Genomic DNA, 24,046 nt, shown 5'->3' with positions numbered 1-24,046 from the left:
GCGCCTTGTTCAAGTTAGGCGTCGCATTTCCTCGGGGTAAGAGGGGGAGGTGGGCAACGGGTGCAGAAAAGTTGACGTGTTATGCGTTGTCCTGGTTAAGTTTTGTCGCAGAAATTGATACAATGAAGTCTGGCATATAGTGCTATTGTCGGTGAGGTGTTCAGACGTAGGAAAAACAACAGCGAGCGTTGCTACTGCCGGGGCCAAAATCATAGTGGCAAATAAATTCGCACTCACTGAAAATGTATGTTGTTGCGGGGCATCTACTGACGTTGGGAGTATGTTCGCACTTAAAAGTTGCAAGAAAACGACACCAACTATTTAGGCACAGTGAGAATAGATTTGAGCACATCAGAGGGAAGAAATGAAGGGTGGAGCAAAGCCACTGCGTCCGTGCTTGCAGGTGATGACGACTGCGAGAAAGTAACAGGGGCCAACTTGATTGCCGGTCTAATATTTTGAGCAAAGGGCATAAGGTGCCTCGAAAGCTGAAACAGAATAGATAACGCCTGTCGGGTTAATCCTGCCCGACAGACTTTTCGACATTCTACTCACAAGGCATGAAAAAGGCTTACGGTTCTCGGTGTACAGAAAGTGAATACGCACGAGACGGTGCCTACGATTCGGCTCGTACCACCTCACTCCCCACAGGGAATTTGTCGTTAGAACTTTACTGAAGAGAGCGGACATCAGGTGTTTCTCTCCAGAAGAAAAAAGATGCAACAAATTGACGACGGTTGCGTTACTTCCCAATGCGAAATTTGAGCGCAGCTCATCAGCTGCTTCAGCTTTTCGATCGATTTAGGCAAAAAATTCGAGCAAGACATGCATTTACAATACAGACCACTTGTTGTTTTTCACACGTATTCCTCCTTCAAAAAACACTCCACTAACAGTTCTTGATTGTCATGAAGGAAGCTTTGTGTACGGAGAAATAGATGAATATATGCTCGACTTGCTGCACCAATGCCTGGTTCTCAAACACGAGATCTACGCAAGTATTTCGGGAGGTTATCACAGCTGTGGGAGCCGTTACGAGCGAGAGGAGCGGGATCTTCTCCCACATAAGTGGCAAGAAATTCCCGCTTGTCTTTATAAATACATTAAAGTCCTCACTCACCCTGCCACCCTGGCAAGTGGCAGCGTTTCTGGCGCAACGTTTTTAATGCCAATACATGCAGCGCACATCTGTCACTACCGCCACGTTTCTTAAAGCACGATTGAGGTGTCTACTGTTCCAAGAGGGCAGGTATGCGCCTTCCAACTGGTTCCGGTGTCCGCCGAGATGTGTGAGACAGATACTGCGCATTTCGTTTCCTCAAAAACCAATTTACCTATTTTGCCCTCTTCTTTCCAAGCTCCCGCTTCTTCGGTTTTGCAGCTGCGGGAGATAGATACTGCGCATTTCCTTTCCTAAAAAAATACCGAAGACACTTTGGAAATTTTAAAGTGTGCTTGGCGAAAGCCTTGTGGTCAACCCACTGCCGCTTCCCCGAACCGCCTGGCGCGGAATCACTCGGCCGCTTTGGAGCCACGCGTCTCACTCATTCGACTGCAACGAGACGTCTGGCGAAGGAGCGGCGGTGCAGCTGCCACCGCCGACGCGCGTGCGCTTGTCCTACCGCTGCTGTGTGACGTCACGGTTGCTATGCATAGCTACGCCCCTCACCGGTGCGCCGGTTGCTAAGGAGGGAAGGAGGTTGCGGTTTTACTTTCTCCTTTCCAAGCTCCCGCTCCATTACTTCCACTGCTGGTTGCAACGAACAACGGCGACGCCGCGAAATGCAGAAACGGGCGCCTAAGAGCTGCGCTCTAAAAGAAGTGAGTTTTCTCTGAAATCAAAAAAGAAACTAATGCCCGACCTCCTTCATTCTCCACATCATCGAAAACTAGCTAAGACAGAAAAAAGTAATTACATCTCTGGCTCAAGGACACGCCATCGGCAAAAACGGGTTTGCAATCCCTATGAAGAAGGCGGCAGTTAAACCTTGGCCTTTATTCTCAGAAAAGAGAGGGTACAAACGACATACAAACGGACTTCCACAATCGGACGCCTGCTCCATCGTCCGAAAGGCCATCACCCAAAAGAAAAGGCCCAAGGCGTGGTATACGAGATTCCCTGCTAGAAGCGTTCGGTGTCGCACATTGCTGAAACCAAGAACCTCGCCCAAAGAATGAAGCAACACAGAACGGACGTCAAAAAAAAAATAATATTGACAGGGAACTAAGCGCGATGAAAGAACACTACGAGGCATGTGACCCTAATATTGACTTTCAGGGTACCATTTTGCTGCAGACGAGAGACCTTTGTCGAATGTTTTCTGTTGTGCAGTGCAGCGGTTTTAATTGCTTGGAGAATTCTGACAATTTTATCTACAACGGTTTATGTTTATTGATTAGTTCACTGAAAGCAAGAACAACTTCGTGGATGTACGCAATATTGATGGCAATTTACCATGGGCATGAGGATGAGTAAAGCTGGTGTTTTTCCAAACCCTTGCAAACGAAGTCCAGTTCCTTAAAGCAAGACTCCGGTGTTGTCCACCTTATCTTGTCGTGCCATACATACATTTCACACTGTTTTTTGCGTGTAATACACAAAATAACATATATTATCACACATTTGCCACATAAAAATGTTTACGACGTGTATAGGTAGTAGATTTTAACCGCAAACATACCAGCTTCATCGCACAAAAAAAAAGCAGTGGAAGTTGAGGATACCTATGTTAACCAGGAAAAAACTTCACACAGCACAAAAAGCTGAGAATGACAAAAATAACAATAAAATAAGAAACACACACCGCCGCTTTCTCACAACTGTAGTTGGGGTTGATGGAAATTGTTTGAAGCACTCACACTTGGAGTGCTCCAAATGACAGCTGCAGGTGTGCTTGACATGTCTTTGTAAGATGCGGTCGAAATCAGCTTTTGGGGTGCATTTGATAACTGGTGAGCAGATAAGATTGGGAGACGCTGTTGAGGTGTGGTTGTAGGGGATACTTTTATAGAAAAGGCTTTATTTAGAAACTATCAATTCATTGTTGGTATCATTTGGTGGTACTGAGGGCAGCTTAGTGGCCCTACAATAGCCGAAATTCTAAATCCACACTAAGCTGAACTCGTCTTGATTCGTGCTCTATACGTGGATAACAGGGTCATCACACGCTTTTGGTATGCGAGCTGTTTTCTTTGTGTCAACCTCAGAATCCTGCGTTTGTCTCTATTTCCGCGTTTCGGCGTCACTGCAACTTATTGCTTTAGTGCATCCCGCTCGCCATTATTCATGCTATATCCATGCTATACCAGGTGTTATATCAGAAGAAACTCGGCGGAGTGGGGCGCCATGCCCGAAAACGCCCAATTATCCGTAAGAGTGATTGCTTCTGAAGAAAAAAAACCTAGCAACTGTGTCAGTCCCGGATTAATTATAAGCCGCGCTATGAGTGAAAAAAATGAAATAAAGCCTCGAAATGGCGCAGTAACTGTCTTACTTGTTTGTGGATACCTCAACCACGCCGTGAGCGAAGGGAGGAAGGTGGGAGCAAAATGAGGACGAAAAAAAGGACTGTAATGGGGTGTCCGGAATAATTTCGACCACCTGGAGAGTTTTAACGTGCACTGACATCGCACTGCACACGGGCGCCTTTGCGTTCCGGCTCTATTGAAACCCGTCTGCTCCGGAAGGGACTGAACCCGCGTCCTCCGGCTCAATAGCCGTGCGCCGCAACCACTGAGCCCCCATTAATGCTTTTATGGCGAGTCAACTGAGAAGTGAGGCACTTACTGTGTGATTTCCTTACCGGAAATACCACTTTTCATGAGGAATGAAGCGAATTAATATATAGAGAGAAAAGTGCAGTAGTGGAGGTTTCGGGAATAATTTCGACTACCTCGGCTCCTTTAACATGCACTGATAACGCTCGCTACACAGACGTCTTTTACATTTCGCCTCCATCGAAGCGCGGCTGCCTCGTTTGGGATTTGATCTGCCATTCCTTTCTTCAGGAAGGTAACGCGGTGATAACTGAAGAGCTATCATTCCCTGTGGTACTAGCAGCTGAAAAGAAATGGAGTCAGTGCGATTTTCTTTTCAGACCGCATTCACGTGCGTAATGCGTGTGGCTGCGATAAACAATCGCTGCAGTGGTCCCGCGTTGAGAGAGTTAGGCTACTACCTAATTTCCTAGGGGTTCAATCCCAGCCCCTACAACCGTGTTTCAGTGGATTCGAAATGCAAAAAAACGTCTCTGTGCTCTGCGATGTAAGTTCGCTTTGAAGAACCCTACATTGTGGAAGTTATTTTGGAGCCCTTTATTTATGTGCCTCTTGCTCTATTCCTTTTTTTACTTGGTGTTTCATCACTTCCTTCAGGACCCAAATTGAGCTGTGCACCGAGCAGTGAGACAGTTACTGCGGGGTCTTTACTGTCCTGAAAACAAACAAACTAGTGTAGCAGCGGAATTCACTTACTGTGGTGAGCTGTGTGGGTGAAAGACGACGACGATCTATAGGTGTGAAGCTCGCTCGCAGCCCGAACGCTTGTCCTGAACCTTCCCTGGACGTTTCAAAGAAACGTAGGGGTTCTGCTGCGCCACAACACCCGTTCACATTTGGTGGAGGCGCTGCTGTACGTTCCCCTCCTCATCCTGGAGCTCCGTAGCCGCACTTTACCGTCGACGTCCGCTATGCCCGAAGTCACTAGCCAGGCAGCCCCCATCCCTTCGCCTACCATCCTCTGTACTGGCGGGCTCCGGCAGCGCGATCCCAGTGTCTTCAGCGGTGCCGACGACCACGATGTCGACGACTGGTTGTTTGTTTTACGTGTGCATCAGCGGCCACAACAAGTGGGACGATACCACCAAGCTCAGCAACGTCCTATTCTATCTTTCCGACATAAAACATATTCTATCTTTCCGAATAAAACTTCGGTTGGGGCTAGTTGGTCCTTGTCTTTGTCGTTGTCTATTCTTTGAGGGTAGTCTTGTGTCTGCGCTCACCTTTCACCTTGAGAATGTCATAAAATGAGTGGCTTTTGGACGCAAGTTTCACCCCATAAATTCAAACCTAACCTCTCGATTATATATAGAGCGTATCTTTCGAACTTAGCCCTTGGTTAAGCTACGCTGTGTATAGCAAGTGTTAAAAGAGGTTTGAACTCACTAAAAGTTAGCTGAAAACGTGATGTTTACTGTGCTGTGGCTTCTGCGTTGTGAACCAGGTTTTGCCCGGAATCGAAGAGCCCTAAATACATTTTATGAAGCACCACTTGAGTCTCCTGGCGTGCTCAATGGCATCATTTGTTTGTAGAACAAAAGAAAACTTCTTGTGAATCTGTGATGAGTACTCTGGCTTATCAAGAAACCAGGTTGTTTCTCAAGCGAGGTTGGCAAAGGAAAGCCGAGCTTCTATCGCAATAAGTACCGAAACTCGTCTATCATGATTTTTAGAAGTCATGGATGATGCCGCCAGTGCGTTTAAATGACGGGAAGTTCAGACCATGTCGAACTAAAAAATGATTTCCTAGAGGTTAAAATGTCGGAACACAGACAAACTTCATCAACGTTGTCTGATGGCGTGCACAGAAACAAATTAGGGTTTCTTGAAATCGTCTTCGTGTTTGACAACAGGGGCATGCTTCATGAAGTGTTGCTACTCATGCTTTGCTCGCTCTACTGAACTGTAATTGAACTTCCCAGCATCTACAGTAGGTCAAAGCATTTTATTCTGTTCTTGCCATAAACATGGGCTCTTCCGCCTTTCGCTTAGCAACTCGCTTTCCGGTGTCTTAATATTTGGTTGCTCCGGAAAGCGAAATAGACTAAACAGATAGATCCTAGCTGATTAGTAACTGAGGCTCAAAAGCAAAAATTCGGAGTCTCTGAAGCGTGCTGGAAGTTAGCTAAGAAAACACCTTTAGCAAGGAAACTTTTCGAGTTTCATGTCGTAGTTCGTCCTTTTCCTGAACACTTTGATCTGGATCCCTGAAAAAGATCAGGTCAACGGTCCCGCAAACACATGCTGCCTTTATGCAAAGTTTTCGGCTCACAGGGTTCTCTGTAGAGCACTGTAGAAGATACTTGAGGTGCCCTTGCAGCTTCAAGTCACTGATCGGTAGGATGACCCCCGTTATCATTTCTGCGGTGCTCTGCACCTTCCGCGGTGCTGCTCGTGTACCTAACGAATACATGATTCATCAGCGAACCCTATATAAGCCTAATAGTTTTGACAGAGGCACTAGATGCCGTGTAAATTGCTCTCTGAACGACGAGTTACCTATGTTGCTGTTAAGGCAACTTTGGCCTGCTGGCGCTCCTCTTATTTTTTCAGTAACACCTCCTGCTCTGCGGCCACAGTGCAAGGCATAGCCAGTCAGTTAGGTTTAAGGGAGCATATATTAACTGCTGGCTAGTTAATGAGCTCAATGACATTAGCATTCATATAGCACCACTCAGCTATGCCTCATGGCGCTTAATTTTTTAAAACTCCCGGCGAGCTGGTCATCTTCTGGGAAACGAGGCACGACTGCCACTTCAGGCCAGACAGCACCGTGTCCATCATTCGTTGGAATGTGGCAGGGGCCGAACACAAGCCAAAAGGAAGCACCTTAAACTCGTATAAACCGTCAGGGGTAATAAAGGCGGTCTTCTCGCGGTCGCGTTCGTCCACCTCGATTTGCCAATATCCACTGCGGAGGTCAAGGGACGAAAAGTAAGTGGCATGGCGCAGGCGGTCTAGGGAATCATCAATGCGTGGCAGAGGGTACACATCCTTTTTTGTGACGTTATTGAGGCGCCTGTAATCCACGCAGAACCTGAGGGTGCCATCTTTCTTCGTGACGAGGACAACAGGCGATGCCCAGGGGCTCGTGGATGGTTGTATGACGTCGTCCTGGAGCATTTGGGTAACTTGGCGGCGGATGGCGTCACGTTCTTTTGAAGACACACGATAAGGCCGCTGACACAGGGGTCTTTGGTCGTCCGCAACGATAATTCGGTGCTTGGTGAGCGGCGTCTGTCGCACCTTGGAAGTTGATGCGAAACAGTCGCGGAAGGAATAAATGAGATTTTCTACGCAGCGTTTCTGACTGGCCAAGAGGTGCGGGTTTACATCGGTCGCGTCGTCGAGATCCGACGTCGTGGACAAAGAACACTGCCGGGTACACTCTCCAAGCTCGTCAAAATAAGCGACGACCTCTGTCTTCGTTAGATGTTGCGGTTCACAGGTAAAGTTGGTGACTAGGATGTCGGTACGACCGTTAGTAAGTTCTACGAGGCCTCGGGCTACACAAACTTGCCGCGCGAGTAGCAGCGACATGTTCGCTTCAGCGATGCCAAGGGTGCCGGTGCTGCTATCACATTCGACTGTGACGAATTTGCTGGCGCGCGGTGGAAGCGTTATGTGGTCGGCACATAGGCGCAACACTACTCTGCTGGGCTCGCTGTTGGTGTCAACGGCTCGCTGGGCGGAAAAAGATACCATGAGCTCCCGAAGGTCTATGACCGCACCATACTCTCGAAGGAAATCCATGCCCAGAATCAGATCTTTCGAACAGTCACGTAACACGGCAAAGGAGCCAGTGAAAGTAAGACCTCGGATCTGGATACGGCAGGTGCAGACACCGATCGGCGTCACTACATGGCCACTGGCGGTGCGGATCACGGGTCCACACCAAGGCGTCAGAATAATGCGCAGTGAGCTTGTAGTTCTATGCTGTCCGTAAAATACGCTGGCATCACAACAGTGAGACAGCCCCTCCCCCCACGGCCATAAAAAAAAATTATTAGGAACATTTTCTTTTTGCGTTATCATGTTTTTTTTCTTTCTAAAGGAGTTTACTTGATATTGTACATGTCGCAGTTTTTATATTATCATAGTGCTATATGAGCCACTGGCTGCCTGGGCCGCACTCAACCATGATTTGCTTAATTGCGGCGCAGAATTCTACCTTGTTCACGAAGGCGAAAATAAAGTGATTTATTATTATTATTATTAACTTTCAGCCGCATGGGGCGTAATGGTTTGGTTTGGTTTATGGGGTTTAACGTCCCAAAGCGACTAAGGCTATGAAAGACGCCATAGTGGAGGGCTCCGGAAATTTCGGCCACCTGGGGTTCTTTAACGTGCACTGACATCGCACAGTACACGGGCCTCTAGAATTTCTCCTCCAAAGAAATTCAACCGCCGCGACCGGGATCGAACCCGCGTCTTCCGGGTCAGCAGCCGAGCACCATAACCACGAAGCCACCGCGGCGGCCACACATGGGGCGTAATAAATTTTTGTTACTAAGTCCTATGACACGCAGGACGCTATTTGATATAAAGCAAATGTATTTTGCCGTGATGATGCGGCAAAGTACACAAACAGTTCTTTCAACTGTACGCTTTCAATAGTTAACCTATAGGCTGACCAAAGTATCGCTGCAGCCAACGAAGGTGTCACATTTAATTCATATAACGGGTTCAGTGCGCCTGTTGTTTGCACGGTATTTCGCATTATATCGACCAGCGGTTACGAATGTACCGCTTCGTTACTCTTGAATGAAACTCGCACGCTGTTAGGGTGTTAACGCTGCGCACACAACAGCGCCTTTTTCTGCGAATTTGAGTTGAAATTTCATTAAAACCGATTGGTAAAATCATGTTCTAAGGGAGTGCTCATTTGCCCTTTTCAAAATGCTTCCACTGGGCGGATGCAAGCATCAATGGTCGCGGAAACATGGAGATACGAGGGCGATGGAACGAAACGCGAACAGAGCGGAGCCTATAGGCGCTCCGCGGTTCGCGTTTCTCTTCTTCGCGGTTTTCCTGCAAAAAGACGCTAGAGTCGTCCGTGATGTATTCTAGGATGACTCTGACGCCTTTTTTTGCCTTTTCCCCCCAGTTAAAAGTGCAATCAAAAGAAATTCGAACACCGGACCGCGTAGGCGCCGCGCTGTTCGCCTTTGTTTCCATCGCGATAGTACGTGTCTCTCAGGGAAACGGCTGCGGCATTTAATTGCTTCCGCGAACTCGATATTTGTGGAATTTTTCCTCGACAGGTTCTATCGTGGAAACAAAGGGAGAGGCAGCGATCACTGCGTAGCCTTGTGGTCTACAGCGCTGGCAGATGTTTAACAGGTGGCATATTCTATCTGTGTGTATATGTATGCGTATATGGGTGGATAGGCTTGTGTACGTATGTACGTGCTATTGGGGACAAAATCATCCGGGACCCAGGAATGCAACCGTGGTTCATAGCTCGTTTATTTAGCGGGTGGCTCTGGGCAGCAGTTGTGAAGGTGAAGGACGAACTCACGAGCTCCAATCTGTGGAGTAGAATGCAGAAAAACAATGTGATCACGGGCGGTCCTATCACGGGGACCCCTATTCGCGTACCCTGTAGATTTTGCCTACGATTGTACGTGAGGAAGCCATTAATTTCAGCTGACTGTTCCAACTGGCGGAGGCAGAGAAAGTGAAGTTTAATTAGAGGAAAAAATGGAGAGGTCGGCCAGCGGTGACGTGTTCCTGGCCTGTTACACCACACAGGGGATAGGGTAAGGGAAGGAAATGGCGAGAAGGAGTTCGAATCTAGTATTATGATGTCACAATACAATGAATTGCAAGGGGTGATGAGGACGACAGAGGCGTCCGCGCACGCACTGGCTGGCACGCGATCTCGCGTAGATTTGATGCGCTGCACACGCAGTCCTTGTCTAACTGGGAAGGGTTTTGAAATAGGTGCCTGGTTCTTGAGTAACCGTTCAATGGAAAAGCATTTTTGTTCGGAGCGTTCCAACGCGCTTCCTGCTGCGTTAAGTATACGAGTATCACGCAAGCCTCCTTGTAGCCAGTGTTCTCGTTAAACCAACAGCACACGCTGGCCAGGGCCACAGCCAGGGTTGCCAGGGAGCGAACATATTGAGCAACGTTCTTATTTTTGCTTGTTTCTTTTATGCAATCGCGTTAGAAGCCCCATGGGGTCAAAATGCGTCGCCGGTCATAAAATTCGCTCATTGCCTAGAGGGAAGTTACGTCACCAGACCGGAGCTTTCCCATTGGCTGGAGGGAGTGATGTCATCAGACGAGAGCATTCCCATAGGCTGAAGAGAAGAGACGTCACAAGGCGGGAAGTGACGTCACTTCAGCTAAATGCATCAACACATACTAATGCTATCGTATTGCTAACACAATGAAATTAGGTGTCCCTCTGAATTTTTTTCATACCTGGTACAGCTCAGGTAAACTGTTCCTGGCTTAATTAGCGCAGGCTCGCATTCGCCCTGCTCTGACTCACATTGTTTGCAGGGCTTCGTTAAGCAAGACCACTTTCACACAACTGCGGCATGCCACTTCGGACACAAGCCCATGCTCCCGGGCGTGAAGGCGGACGACAGAGAAAAATACGCACACTTGCCAGTATGTGCGCTCACTAACGCACAAACTCTCGTAAAATCAGCACAACATCGGCACACACTCGCACGCACCTGTTGCCGCCCATGCTGCGACGAAATAGCTGAGCACCGACGCGACCCCGCTGTGATCCGCATTTCGATTTAGGGGAGAGAGGCGCGCTGGCAGGCATGGTGGAAGCTCTGCCCGCGCATGGGACTGGCGTGCTGCAAAAAGATTAGCTTGTGAGCTTACAGTGCTTACACAACCCCGTTGAGGCGGATGTGTTACACCTCGTCGGAACAGCTGAACTTCGCACCGCAGTTCACAGTAAGTGACTCAGGAAAGAAGTGAGCTGTCTTTGCAGTTTTAATTGTTGCGCTCTAAGTCTGCAGTTCGATAAGATTTTTATTTCTCTTTTTTTACGATTTGATCACAAATGAATTTGCCATGCGCGCTATTTATCTGCATCGCCTCTTCTCACTTCTTGCGTTTGAGAAGGCAACGATATAGGCTGTCACGGAGCCTGGCTAACGACGATGATAATGCACACTCTGATATAGCTATGTTCCATTTGTTCTTCATTGTTTTCGCATTGATATCGTGCAGGTTTTGTCTTCGAACGTGTTTTTTTTTTCGCTTTTTTATTATGCCAATTGCTTTCTTTAGTTTAGTATGTAGCTGCCTTTGTTGCAGTTTCTATCGTGCTGTTTACGCGCTTTATTTATGTGGCCGTTATACAATTATTTTTCGTTTCAAATTTGTCCTACAGTTTCCTCTTTCTTTCTGTACCTTGCACTTCGCGCTATATTTTTTTATTTATTCATTTTGTAATAATGTTGTCTGTACCTTTATGAATTCTATTTTGAACCCCTCAAATTATTATGATGAGTAAAAAAGAAGGAGCCGCCGCAGTGGCTCAGTGGTTACGGCGCTCGGCTGCTGACCCGAAAGACGCGGGTTCGATCCCGGCTGCGGCCGTAGAATTTCGATGGGTGTACTGTGCAATGTCAGTACACGTTAAAGAACCCCAGGTGGTAGAAATTTCCGTAGCCCCTCACTAAGGCGTCCCTCATAGCCTGAGTTGGTTTGGGACCTTAAACCCCATAAACTAAACTAAAAAACAAGAGCAGAAAATTTTCGCGCCGTCTGTGTTTTATCGTGTCGATGATACGCGTCTTTTTGGGTGCCAATGAGAGGGAAATTTGGCGCATGTTGTCCTTGGTCAATAGACTAAATTTCTATTGTCAACCAGCGTCTGTTTTCGTCGTTTTCATGGAGCTCCATTTCTGTCCTCCTCTGTTCTTTGACTGTTTCTATTAATACTGCACTCTGTTCATGAGCGCCCCTTCATGAGTACAGAGGGCAAAACGCATCTCTAGAACGAGCGAACTGTCTGTTCGGCACCTCCCAAAGGCGCTGCGACCAGGAAGTAAAAAAATGGCAACAAAATCCTGCAAGTTTAACTGCACACACTTACATCCAGACCATTTTTAGCCAAATGCTATCTATAGATATCGCGTGTTCAGCCCGAAACACGCCCAGAACGTGTTCTAGGCAAGCGTTTTGCACTCTGTACACTCAAGTTGCGAGTGAAGAGTAGACTTGATTTTATCGTAGTATATAAGTGAATTGCGCAACAACTTAGACAGGACACAGAAAGAAACACATACAACAGTTTACGAGCGCAACTACCAACTGTTTAATGGGGTGAAACAACAACAGCATATATACAGAAAAGCAGAGCATGCGTAAAGGTAGAGCAGGCACACACTTCACAAAGACCGCAATTTTATACAAACGAATCAAGATATGAAACTTCAGCATCATAGATCTGCAACGATCTGTGATGCTGTCCTGGACTGATATGTCCATTTCCTTGAGATTCGTTGTGCAGTGATGAACGAAAAAAAATGTAGAGAATCTTTAAACTGTAACCGGGATGTAGACTGTAGTTTTGTTTTGTTAAACAACTGCCACAAAGTGTGAGGCATCAGAACTTGGAAGTTTCAATTTTAAAGCTCTGTAGTTTCGCAAGTCCAACAATATGAAACTATCCACCGCGCTTCCTAGTATATTCAAAGTGAATGACGTTGAAGCAGACAGCTTTACCGTTTGTTAACTTTTGAACACGTGAGTCGTAGTTCTCATCATCAGCTTAACTACCACTTAATGGAGGACAGAGGTCTCTCCTGTGTCCCTCCAAATTAATCCTGTCATGTGCCAGCTGGGGCTACGTTATTTCCGCAAACTTACTATTCACTTCCGCCAGCCTGACGCTCTGCCATTTCATGCAGCGCTAGCTTTTTCGTGGAAATCTTTTCCGTTGTACCAAGGGACGATATCGCTTATTTTCCAGTCGCATTACCCGCCTTGTCCATGTACATTTCTGTGTATGAACCTTTCGTGAGTTTGTGCGTGAATTTTCGCTCGCTTACTGCGGTTTCTAAATGTGTCCTCGAAAAAATAACTGCGCAAAGCAGAATCAAATTTAAGATCACTTCGTCTGCGTGAAACGCCTAGCAGGTGTAATTTAAGTAATTTTAGCATCCGTACTCACCGCGGAGACTTACTTGTAAAAGCAAAATCGATGAATTGTTCCCGCTACTAGCAAGTCAGGCTGTGGAACCGAACAAGTATTGAAAAGTTTTGCGGAGTATGAAAATGGGAAGTTGAAAAAAGAAATCGTAGAGTTTCAAAGTCCACGGCATTCGATATTTTTTAATCAAATATTCGGGTCGTAAATCAAGTTTCGGCCTCATAGACACCAGATTTTTTCTTTTGACTGCATCAAGTATGCTTGCATGCGCTGTTTTTTTTTTGTTGATGATGTCATTCATTGCCCCAGGACATAGAGTTCTGAAGGCAAAAAGAAAAAAAGAAAAAAAGCAGGGGGGGAGGGGTTGAATGAATGAAAAAAGGTGGCTGTCGCGGGAAACCATTGTGTTCATGTGGCAGTGGTTCCTATCAACGGAATTTAAGGTTTTAGATTTCTAGGCTTTTAAATAACAAGTCGCTCATGAACGAAGAAGAACGCGCTGGTTAGGCATTTTGTTAACTCCAGAAAAGACAAGAGTTGCGGACTATTTGCTTTTCATAACGATGCAGAGAGAAAGCGGGCCGTGCCGTCACCTAAGCCAATTAGAAAAAAGTGAGTAAAAATAGAATAAAATAAGAAAGGAGCCTTTACATAACACTGACCTTAATCGAGCCGTGACGGAGGGATGACAGGAGCGAAGATGAAGAAAAGGGAGAATGTGGTTTAGTATGTGGTTTAAGCTGCGGCTTCGCAGCTAATCGTGTGTCTCGGCGCAGCACACGCACCTGCAGTTCAGTGCTAATATGCACCACACACAACGCAAACCTCACGGGTTAATACTTTACGGGATGGATGAGTGGCTCCCTCAGTTTAAGGATATAAATTCACAGCCCCGATTCACTGCCTTCGAGACCGCATTTATTCAGAGGCAAAATGCAAAGCCATTGCTGTGTACTGCGAATTTTGGTGCGCTTAAAGAGAGCTTCAAGAGCCCGAAATTAGTTCGTAGTCCTCCACTGTTTCCTGGCGCTTATTCCGGCTTTAGCTTTTGCGCTCAAAATTATGTCCCGTACGCAGTAATTAAATTATATTCCAAGCAAAACCTTATTTGAAAGTCATTACCTCTTTATATGTTTTTCTTTCTGTCGCGCTCATGGGAAGACCAGACATGTAGCATGGCAAAACATGACACCTTGAGAATAGGAGCCAGTGATCAGCTTGTGGTTTAATTACGTACAGTCTTTGTCAAAAGTAACCAGGCCGCATGGTTTGCTTCTCACTCGTATAGTAGACTCTTCACGGCTTCCCTAAAGATAAAAAAGTTCTTTAAATGTGGGAAGAGTGGTTCTTCTTACCATACAGAGATTTAGAGCTTGAGGGCTGGCATAATAGCTTTAATATACGACTTAGAAGCAAAACGTGCAGCCTGGTTACTTTTGACAAAGACTGTACAGTACTGCCAACATATGGGGGCTACGCCGTGACTTAAAAGTTATAACGAAAACAATAACACTATACGATAAAGGGAATTAGCACTGCACTCGAAGAAATTTGCGTCTGACTTCTCTTAGGACTGTTCGAAACCTGCTGAAACGAACTGTCTTTTCAAAAACAAAATCCGCGAGTTGATACTAACGTAGATACTCACTGTCACTGCAAGCTAAGCGAAAAGCAGTCATTGCCATGGTTCAACACCCCGTTGAAACGTCTTAACAACAAAATGAAAAGGCCCTTTCGTTCTGCTAGACCAATTCTCATGGCAGAAGTATTGCGCTGCAGGAAGGGAGTTAAAATCGCTTGCTATCAAAACAAAGCTTTTCTCTATTAATGAGACCTGCCAACCATGATAATAAAATCTCTTTAAAAAAATCTGGAGTATGATTTGCGCCACATGTTCGCTGCCATTAGAAGAAATGCTTTATCATCATAACTGTCCGATTCCTGACAGTGAAACAGGCGAAGCGCTTAACCTCACATTCAGCTCTCTATTATCGCATGAGCCCGCTTACACTTTACCGGATTTTCTTCACTACGATCACGCAGTTATGTCTGACATCACTTTTAATCCTTCCGGTGTCGTGAAAATCATTGACTCGCTAAAGCTTACACCTTCATCAGGTGTCGATGGTGTAAGCTCAAGAGTACTAAAACGCGCAAAGAAACGCTGTCAGTGTAATTTATACAATATTTTTCAGCAATCATTACCTTCAGGAGTGGTGCCGGAAGAGTGAAAAGTTGGCAAGGTTGTTTCAGTTCCGGAAAAAGGTCTCCTATCATTCCACTAACGAGCGTTGGTTTGAAGCTAACAGAACAAGTGCTGTACTTCCACATAGTAAAATTCCTAATATGTATAAACTTTTTCATCCTAATCGACATGACTTTTGCAAAGCGCTCGCATGCGATACTACAGTAGCTTTGCTAATTAACGACAAAAGTTCTAAACCGTATTTAAAAATTTTTCTAGATGCTCTTTCCTCGGATTTCGAAAAGGTCTTTCATAAAGGTCTTGTTTTCACAGCGCTGTGTGTGTCTTTTCTATCTGTGTCCCTGTCTTTTGCGCTGTTTTAAAGAATCTTTCATAAAGCTCCCTTTCAACAACTCTACTTAAACTTCGAAGGTTACTAATTGGCCCCTTTTATCAGGCTGAATATGCAATTTCCTTACTTACCGAAAGCAATTTGTGTACACTAAAAGACCCGCATCGACTTGCTCTTCAGTCCTCTCCAGTGTCTCCCCAAGCACTGTACTCGGACCCTTGCTCTTTGGAATCTACGTTAGTGGCCTGTCCAGTAATACAGCTTCTGATGTCCGCCTATTCTCAGGCGACTGCATAATCAACCGTCCCATCATTAACAGTTGACTCTTACATATTTCAATATAACCTGACCTTAAACGTGTTGAAGCCTGCTGGGATAAATGGTTAATATTCTTAAACACCAATAAGACGTCATTGCTCTCTTTTCATCGAAACCAACGCTATCAGTCCTCCAAGTATGTCATATGTGGCTCCGAAATATAATTTGTTCAGTGATATAAACACATCAGAGTCACCATTTCTAACATACTTATTTGGTCTGCACCTGTAACGAACATTACTAACGAAGCCAATCGCACTCTTGGTCACCTCTGTAGAAATTTGTGACTCGCCTCTGTCCCGGTAAAACTTTAACTTAGCTGACATTTGGCCATCCTTAATTATAAAACGCATGCTTAGTCTGGGACCCTCAAGAATCTAAGCTTTCCAACATGCTCGAAAAAGTTGAAAATGGTGCAGCCAGATTTATTTCTTTTGGACTATTCTTATCACTCCAGCGTCACTGCAATGAAACCACAGGCTTACTTTACTAACCTCGAACTGAAACTTGGCGTTTTTAGGCTTTGCCTCTTACTCAGTTTTTAGCATGTATAACTTGATGCTTCAGTCATCGTACCAGCTCGTCGCTTGTCAGACCGCACCAGCCATCCCAAAGCCGTCTACCCAACTCCTGCACAGACAACTCACCTTCACGCATGTTTCACGAAAACTGCTCGAGTCCCGAAAAAAAAAAAAACCTTCCAATCGACTATGTGCACCACTCCGATCTACTAAAGCTCAAGGCTATCATCGAATCTTACTTCATTTGAACACTCAGCCCAATATCTCCTGCAGTATCTCTTTCTGTAGCATTTACGTACGAATATTTTATTCGTACTTATTCGTACGTATTTTATTCGTTTATTCTATTTTTATGCCTTTGAAGAATAGCAAAGCGCGTGATACTGATGGCCTTCTTATCCGCCCCATAAAGTCTGTGCTCGAGCTCCTGGTACCTGCTCTCACAGATATTTTCAATACGTGTTTGGCTACTGGTGTTTTCCCACAAAAAATGCAGTTAGCCAGAGTCACTGTTCTGTTTAAGTCGGGAGACAAAAATGAGTTTTCAAATTATAGGCCTATTTCTGTGCTGCCTGTCATATCAAAAGGATTGGAAAAAGTCATCTGCAAAAGAGTTGTATCGTTCTGTGATAAGCATTCTATAATATCCATCCGGCAGTTTGGTTTCCGACAGGGTATGTCAGCAGAACTGGCCCTTCTCACACAAAAAGAATTTATTATTAAAGGTTTCGAACAACGAAAATTAACACTAGGCGCTTTGTAGATTTCTCCAAGGCATTTGACAGAATTAACCACACAACCCTATTTTCTAAGCTTGAACATTACGGATTCCGTGGAATACCTTTTGCCCTTTTACAATCATATCTGTCCGCGAGATAGCAAAACGTTTCAATAAAAAAGGAGTCGTCGGCTCTACGCAGTATATCTTGTGGAGTTCCCCAAGGTAGTATATTAGGACCCATTCTTTTTACTATTTATATAAATGACATAGTAAAAATAAGCAACCAGGCATTCTTTGTAGTCTATGCCGATGACCCAAGTTTCTTTATTCAGTCAGAGGACGTTAGTGAATTATCGTCTTTAGGTAATATTACATTTAGTAAACTTTTAGAATGGGGCAAAGTAAATTCATTACAAATAAATACGAAAAAAACCAAGGCTGTCCTATTTCGACCTGTGCAAAAAATTCTTGACTACAGTATTTGTTTAAAAATAGGCCAAGAAAAAATAGATACTGTACATGAGGTGAAAATCTTGGGTGTAGTATTTAATGAACATTTAAACTGGGATGCACATGTAACAAATGTGCTTCGCGACTTGGCCAAGGCCTGTGGCGTTCTATGCAAACTGCGTTACATTGTCCCACCTAAGATTAAGCTAATGTTATATAATGCCTTATTTACCCCACACATCAATTACTGTAGCCTTGTTTGGGCAACGACATCGAAGGCGAACATACACCGGATATTTTTAATGCAAAAGAAAGCAATCCGTCACATTGCAGGCTTACCGTATGATGGCCATACAACAGAGCTTTTCTCAACATATAATATAATCCCTGCAGTGCATCTATACAATTTAAACTTAAGTATGAAGTATAAAATCTCGTTGACAAAATCCAATACATGCTTTCTCTCGCTTTGCAATCTCGGACAATCTTTGGATGTTCCCTACAACATAAGACATAGAAACATTTGGCTAGTCCCCTTTTCGCGCACAAATAACGGTTTTAGTAGATTGGAACATCGCTTGCCAGTATTATTAAACACACTTCAGGACACAGACATGGACATAAGAACAGCGTCAGGACCCGCACTCGTTAAATATTTTAGGAATCTAACAGTATGAAGCAATAGATTAAATTGGCATTTCCATATTTTAATCAAAGAAACATTTCTGTATAAATACATTTGTCTATGTTTCAGATTTCATTTTTGAAGTATGTGCATGTTGTATAAATTTTTGAGTAGAGAGTTTATATATATATATATATATATATATATATATATATATATATATATATATATATATATATATATATATATATATATATATATATATATATATATATATATATATGTGTGTGTGTGTGTGTGTGTGTGTGTGCTGACTAGGTTTAATGCTTTCTGGTGTACGCGCATAAAATATTATTTGATCGTATTTTGTGCTGTAGTGCAAGAACTTGTGCAGAAACTAATCTAGACATTGTGTGTAATTTTTTGTGTGATTTGAAACCGCTGTACGCTGCCATCAAAGGCGCCAAGGGCCTTAGTCAAGCTGCTTAACTAGCAGCTTTTAGTCCTTGCCCTCACATTTTTTCTGTACCCGAAAAAAAATGTGGAATAAAGTAAATGTGAATAATAAATAAGTTATAGTTAACAAATAAATTATATATATACATAAATAATGTTTTCGTCAGCGACTAGGTTATCAGCAAACTGAATGCAGTGGTTGTCCTTGATCCGCCATTTGGTACATTACTTGCTACTCTTATAAATGCCATTTTTTTTTCTGCACTTTAGTGAGACACCATGGAATTCCTGTACATATCGGATACACTGAAATTTGCGACACTTGGTTGTGCGCTTCTGGGCGGCGTGGAACTCCTACGGTCAAAGACGACGCCATCGAGAAAGCCAGCCATCTACAGCCTCATGGACATAGCATATCTGGTAAGACGTCGCCAATGTGACGAGCAGGGAAGCAGAATGATTAATGCGCGAGTACGGATCTACAACCGGAGAAAGGAAGAAAAAAATATGGAACAAAAATAAGATTTAGCTAAACTTCCACCATTCCAGCATTCAAGGCCGCTTGCAGTTAAGTAAGATAGTCTATAGCACTAATCATTTGACTCTCCCTCTTGCGCAACCTCGCCGCACCTCACGCCGTTTAAACAACCATTTCAGCTTCCAACGCCTTTCAGCTAAAGAAAGTGGAATTCAATTCATCCGCTTTGCCGCAGGCACTGGAATGGAATGGTTCACTGGAATGGTCTTCCGAAACACATCGTCAATATCCGTGATCCAGCTACTTTTAGGACAGAAATAACAGCCATTTTTTCTAATTACTGACGCGTCAATAACTATTGTATAATGATGTTCCTATTGTTTTATGATGAGTGCTAACAGTCAGTTGGCATTGTGTAATGATGTTCTTCTGTTTAATGAGTACTAACAGTCAATCAGCATTGTATAATCATGTTATTCATGCTCCTGTTATTACCCCTATTTATTTAATCCCCCCCCCTCACACAATACTCCACGCTTGGAGCCTGTGAGGCAACCTGAATAAATAAATATTCGCAACTGGTATGACCAGATAACTCTGCGTTTTGAAGACTGACTAACCAAAGCCGCCCGTCGTTTTCTACTGAGCGGCAATGAAGTAAAAAGGAGTGTCTGTGGAGCATCGCCGAAATAATCACGGAGACTCGGGTTACGGGTGCTGAACTTTAGGACATATTTTTTTTTCCCTTGTGTGTGTGTTTACGCCTGCGTGCGTGTGCGGCTCATGTTTCAAGAGGGCAAAACGAACGCTTCGATATACAAAAAAAGTTATGGCAGCTGCAGAGTGTCGTGCTCTTGACACAAAAATACCGCTGCGGTATAGTGTTCTGCAGCTGGATGCAGTAGAGCTGCCGACCTGTTTTTGCGACACGAGGCTCATAGTCGCCATTTGCGTCGACGGGTTGACGCATTCTAGTGATTCTTAGAGAGCTGTGTGCATGCCTACTTACAGGGTCTGTTCTGAAAGTAGTAGGACTGGTTTTTTCCTGGGCGAACGGGCAGACGAGAGGTGGTCTGCGCGTGCAGGTTCATTGAAGGGAGATATTGGGAATGCTGGGGAAAATCGGCAGTAGGCTCTCAGCCGTTGAAGAGAGGAGGTCGCTTGTACTGTGAATCCTTGTCGAAACGTCTCGTCACGCAGAATTGTTGAGCGTTTACTGGATCAGCGATACGCGATCAAATTTTTAGTAAATCTTGGTAAAACGGGCAAAGAGACTCACAACATGATTAAGGAGGCCTACGGTGACGCTTCCATGGGTAGATCAGGTGTTTTTTGAGTGGCACAAGCTGTTCCGAGAAGGTAAGGAAAGAGTGGAGGAAGGCGACCGCTCGAGACGCCCTTCGACCAGCAAGACCAACGAAAATGTGTAGCGAGTGAAACATTTACTTAACAGTGATCGTTGAATTAGTATCAGAATGATTGCTGATGACTTGAGCATTCCTCAAACCCGAGTTTTTGAGATCGTGACAGAAAACTTATCCATTAGGAAAGCGTGCGCAAAGTTGGTGCCGGGAGTGTTGTCAGAGGAGGAAAAGGCCAACCGGTAGGATCTTCTTCATCATGTGAATGAGGACCCCGATTTTTTGCCCAGCACAAGGCGGCAACGCTGCCTCAGCCCCCCTACAGCTTCGACTTGGCCCCGCCAGACTTTTTTCTATTCCCGAGAATAAAATCGACGCTCGAGGGGAAACATCACGGATCGGTAGAGGTGGTTCAACAGACCGTGACGAGGGAGCTAAACAGCATTCCGGTCCAGGCGTTCCTGGAGGCGTACGAAAACTGTAAAACTCATTGGCAGCAGCGTGTAGGTGCGGAAGGGTGCTAACTTGAAAAATTGTAATCGTTTGTACTGTTCTCTTGAACAAATTTTGTTTAAAAAAATGAGTCCTACTACTTTCAGAACAGACCATGTATTTTTCCAACTACAGTGAATGTGAGGGTACTCTTCCATTCGTACCGACAAACACCACAAATTTTCCGGCAGTATTTCGGAGCCTGACGGCAGAAATTTTTGTAGTAACAACAGGATTTTCTGCAGGATTGTGCAGTTGCCTATCGTAACGACAGAGTCAGTTCTGTCGCGACAACAGAAAGCTTCAAAATACAACAGAAAAATCTGCTGCAACGACAACACGACCAATTTTTTTTGTCGTATTTTGGGACCGAATCTGTCGTATTTTTATATTGGGATTAAGCTTTAGAGTGCGAAGCCTGGTAGGACGAGTCGCTTTATTAACTCGTCACTCGCGTAGTCATCAACGAAACAGCACCGCGCATAGGAATGCTGCTGTGATGTTCTAAAACAGGAGAGTTTGGGTGTGCACAGCTTGCTTGAGGTGCTGTGGGCCGGGTCGTATATACTTCGAAGAAGAAACCAAAATGCGAGGAATGTGAAACGGAGCTTCACTGTCATCATGCATCAGCCAGGTGGAGCACACCGTAAGGCAGAGTTCCCTCCAGCCGATCTCTAACCGGCTCTGCCACGCGCTAAAGTTCATTCAGGAGATTTTACGTACCTGGACGGACAGATATCTTTGGTGCGCCCTTTGAATCGGGGAAGCGGCTGGAGATGCTTTGCCTAACAAGTTTAAGCGCTCAGTTAGTTAAAGGCCAAGTCCATGTGAGCGAGTAGACGAGATGAGGAAGCCTTATCTAACATAAGCCCTATTCTGAAGCGTAATTTCGTCTGTAGAGCGACGTCCTCAGTTATAAGGTATTCTAAGCTGTTTGTCTCATAGCTATGAATTATTTCTGATCTCTTTATTGTATACGTTGTTACAACCTTTCATTCCTTTGCAATTCTAAGCTATTTTCTTCCTATATTACAAGGTATATTATTTTCCATGCGTTGTCCCTGGTCGCAGTCTGCCAGTAGAATTCATAATCTCACCTCTTTCAATCTGTCTCCGTGGATGAGTTACTATATGGCTAAGTGCAAACAGCGCTAATTAATGGACATACAGGACCACAGCCCGCAACACAGGCGGCGACTAAGAACAACGATCCTATCGTCCGTGTCAAAAAATATACTATTTCAAAATTATGCTTAACGAATGGGCCCAGCACCAAATTTTACTGAAAATATATAGAGTTTTTCACCTAGCAGGCTTGTTTACTAGTATTGAAAAGTTAATTTTTAAAATGTCAACTTTCACTGCTAGGCTTCTTAATTTTTTAGAAGCGTGTAGCCCACCGTAAGTAATATCCATATCAGTTTTTAGAATTTCAAAAAAGTGGTTACCCTCGACGCTGTGGCCGAACAAAGTTTGGTTACGCCGCGCCAAAATACATGTGCTTTCGAAAAGCTTGCAGGCAAAGCATGCTCTCGTGCGCACGTAACTCGTCGAAATAGCCAAAATTTGTTGAGTCACAGCGCGGAGGGTAACAGCACTGTCAAAATTCTAAAAACTGATGTGGATATTACTTACGGTGGGCTACACGCATCTCAAGTAATTAATGAGCTTAAAAGTAATAGTTGAAAGTTAATTGTTCAATATTACTTAACTAGCCTGCTAGCTAGCACGTCGTAGCTGCATTCCGATGTACTACACCGCTGACAATGCTATGCCTAAAAAAGCGCTCTTCGAACTGAAACGTCTATTTAAAACAAACATGTAAAGTCTTAGGTGAAACACCCTGTAGATGACCCCGCAAAAAAAAAAAAAGAAAATTGCTAGTGCTTTTGGAAGTTGAGGTGCCAGATCATAAACGCGCGTATGCATGCTGTTACGCTTTAAACATTTTTTTATTGCATGAAAGTACAACAGCACTAAAATACTTCTAGCCTTAACGAATCCGAATCCCTCAAACCCGTCATACTTAGTCACACTAACACCATACTATCTCTCTACCAGCAAACCAAAATTCCGCGAGACAAAGACATGCATCGAGTGAAGGCAGACTATTTCCTTGTCTATATGTGTAGGGATCGAATGCTGGCGTAATATGATTTCCTGATCCATCATGTCCATGGATGGAATGCTGGCGCATGTATTATCTGCTCGGCCTAGGATCAAATACGCTTGAATTTTTTTTTTGCGGTTGCGCTGCTCGCTTTAGAGTAGTGGTGTTGCCACGTGCTGCTAAACGACGTTGAAGCTAGCACAGTCTGCAGCCGCGAATTATCTGGAGTGTGTGCCATCCAAGGCCGGGGGGATAACATGCGTGTGTTGCATTCGTGGATCGGATGGACAAGGAAATCATTAACCACCGCTTCGAGCGCAATTCGAGCCAACGCTGGGTCGAAGCGAGCAGCTTCTCTTCCCGATGACTCACCCCACTCGGCTATGTTGCAAGGACTTGCTCTAGGTGTGTTGTAATTGTTATATAGACTCTCGGCGCTGCTTGTTCGCTTGTAAATTGATAAAGCCGAATGAGTCAAGAGGTGGGAAGCACATTCTGGACAGAACACGCTTCCTAGGCTTTGACGCTAGAGCACAAAAGGGCGTATGTAGGCGACAGCAGCTCTATACGGCCGCACATAAAGGTGCGAAAGCGGCAAAGGTGGCTGAGCGGCCTGGCTAAAACCGAAGAAAACGGGTTTAGCCCGGCGGAGCGTCAAGCAGAGTAAACAGCGAGGGATGCTGAGAGCAATCCCCCGCACGAAAGAGTGAAGAGGCTGAAGGCGGCAGCACGTAAAGCTGCAAAGGCAGCGTAGGACGCCGAGTGCGGTGTTCAGCTGATATAAGAGAAGCGGTTGACGGCGGGCTCGTGAAGTCGCAAAAGCAGCCAAGAAGACCATGTGCACTGCCCAGTCCAAAGAACAGAGGCGGACGAAGTCGACGTAGATGCTTTCGATGCTTTCTGAATCTCGTACCTCGAAACCTTTCATGCTTACTGTTTAGAGCCTCTTCTCGAAGGATGTAAAAATATTTCGAGCCTGAGCTTGTCGTACATCACTCATGTATTTGCGCTTCTTCTCGGTACTAAAAAAGACACCCCTTTAACGTAATCTGAGAAGTCCGACA

The 24,046-nt window shown here is 44.8% G+C and overlaps 1 protein-coding gene across 7 annotated transcripts in view; it reads left to right on the top strand.

Annotated features, from left to right (window-relative positions):
- Nucleotides 1-10,507: 10,507 nt before the first annotated feature.
- The window catches only part of LOC149359415 (multidrug resistance protein mrp-7-like), an 86,482-nt gene continuing 72,943 nt past the window's right edge, over nucleotides 10,508-24,046 (top strand). For 4 of the 7 annotated variants that reach the window (XM_089571630.1, XM_089571627.1, XM_089571628.1 and 1 more), the window contains exons 1-2: nucleotides 10,512-10,704; nucleotides 18,812-18,961. In XM_089571630.1, the coding sequence (XP_089427756.1) occupies nucleotides 18,821-18,961 (141 nt within the window). In that variant the 5' untranslated portion in view covers nucleotides 10,512-10,704; nucleotides 18,812-18,820. Of the gene's footprint in view, nucleotides 10,705-18,811; nucleotides 18,962-24,046 lie in introns of those variants that run through there. The other 3 variants (XR_016288778.1, XM_089571626.1, XM_089571629.1) reach the window with 3 other exon arrangements.

This window comes from Amblyomma mixtum, chromosome 2 (assembly GCF_055824585.1).
Source record: "Amblyomma mixtum isolate Tamu chromosome 2, ASM5582458v1, whole genome shotgun sequence".
Lineage (NCBI taxonomy): Eukaryota > Metazoa > Arthropoda > Arachnida > Ixodida > Ixodidae > Amblyomma > Amblyomma mixtum.
Note: the sequence above shows the minus strand (reverse complement) of the source record. Positions and strands in the feature narration are given on the sequence as shown.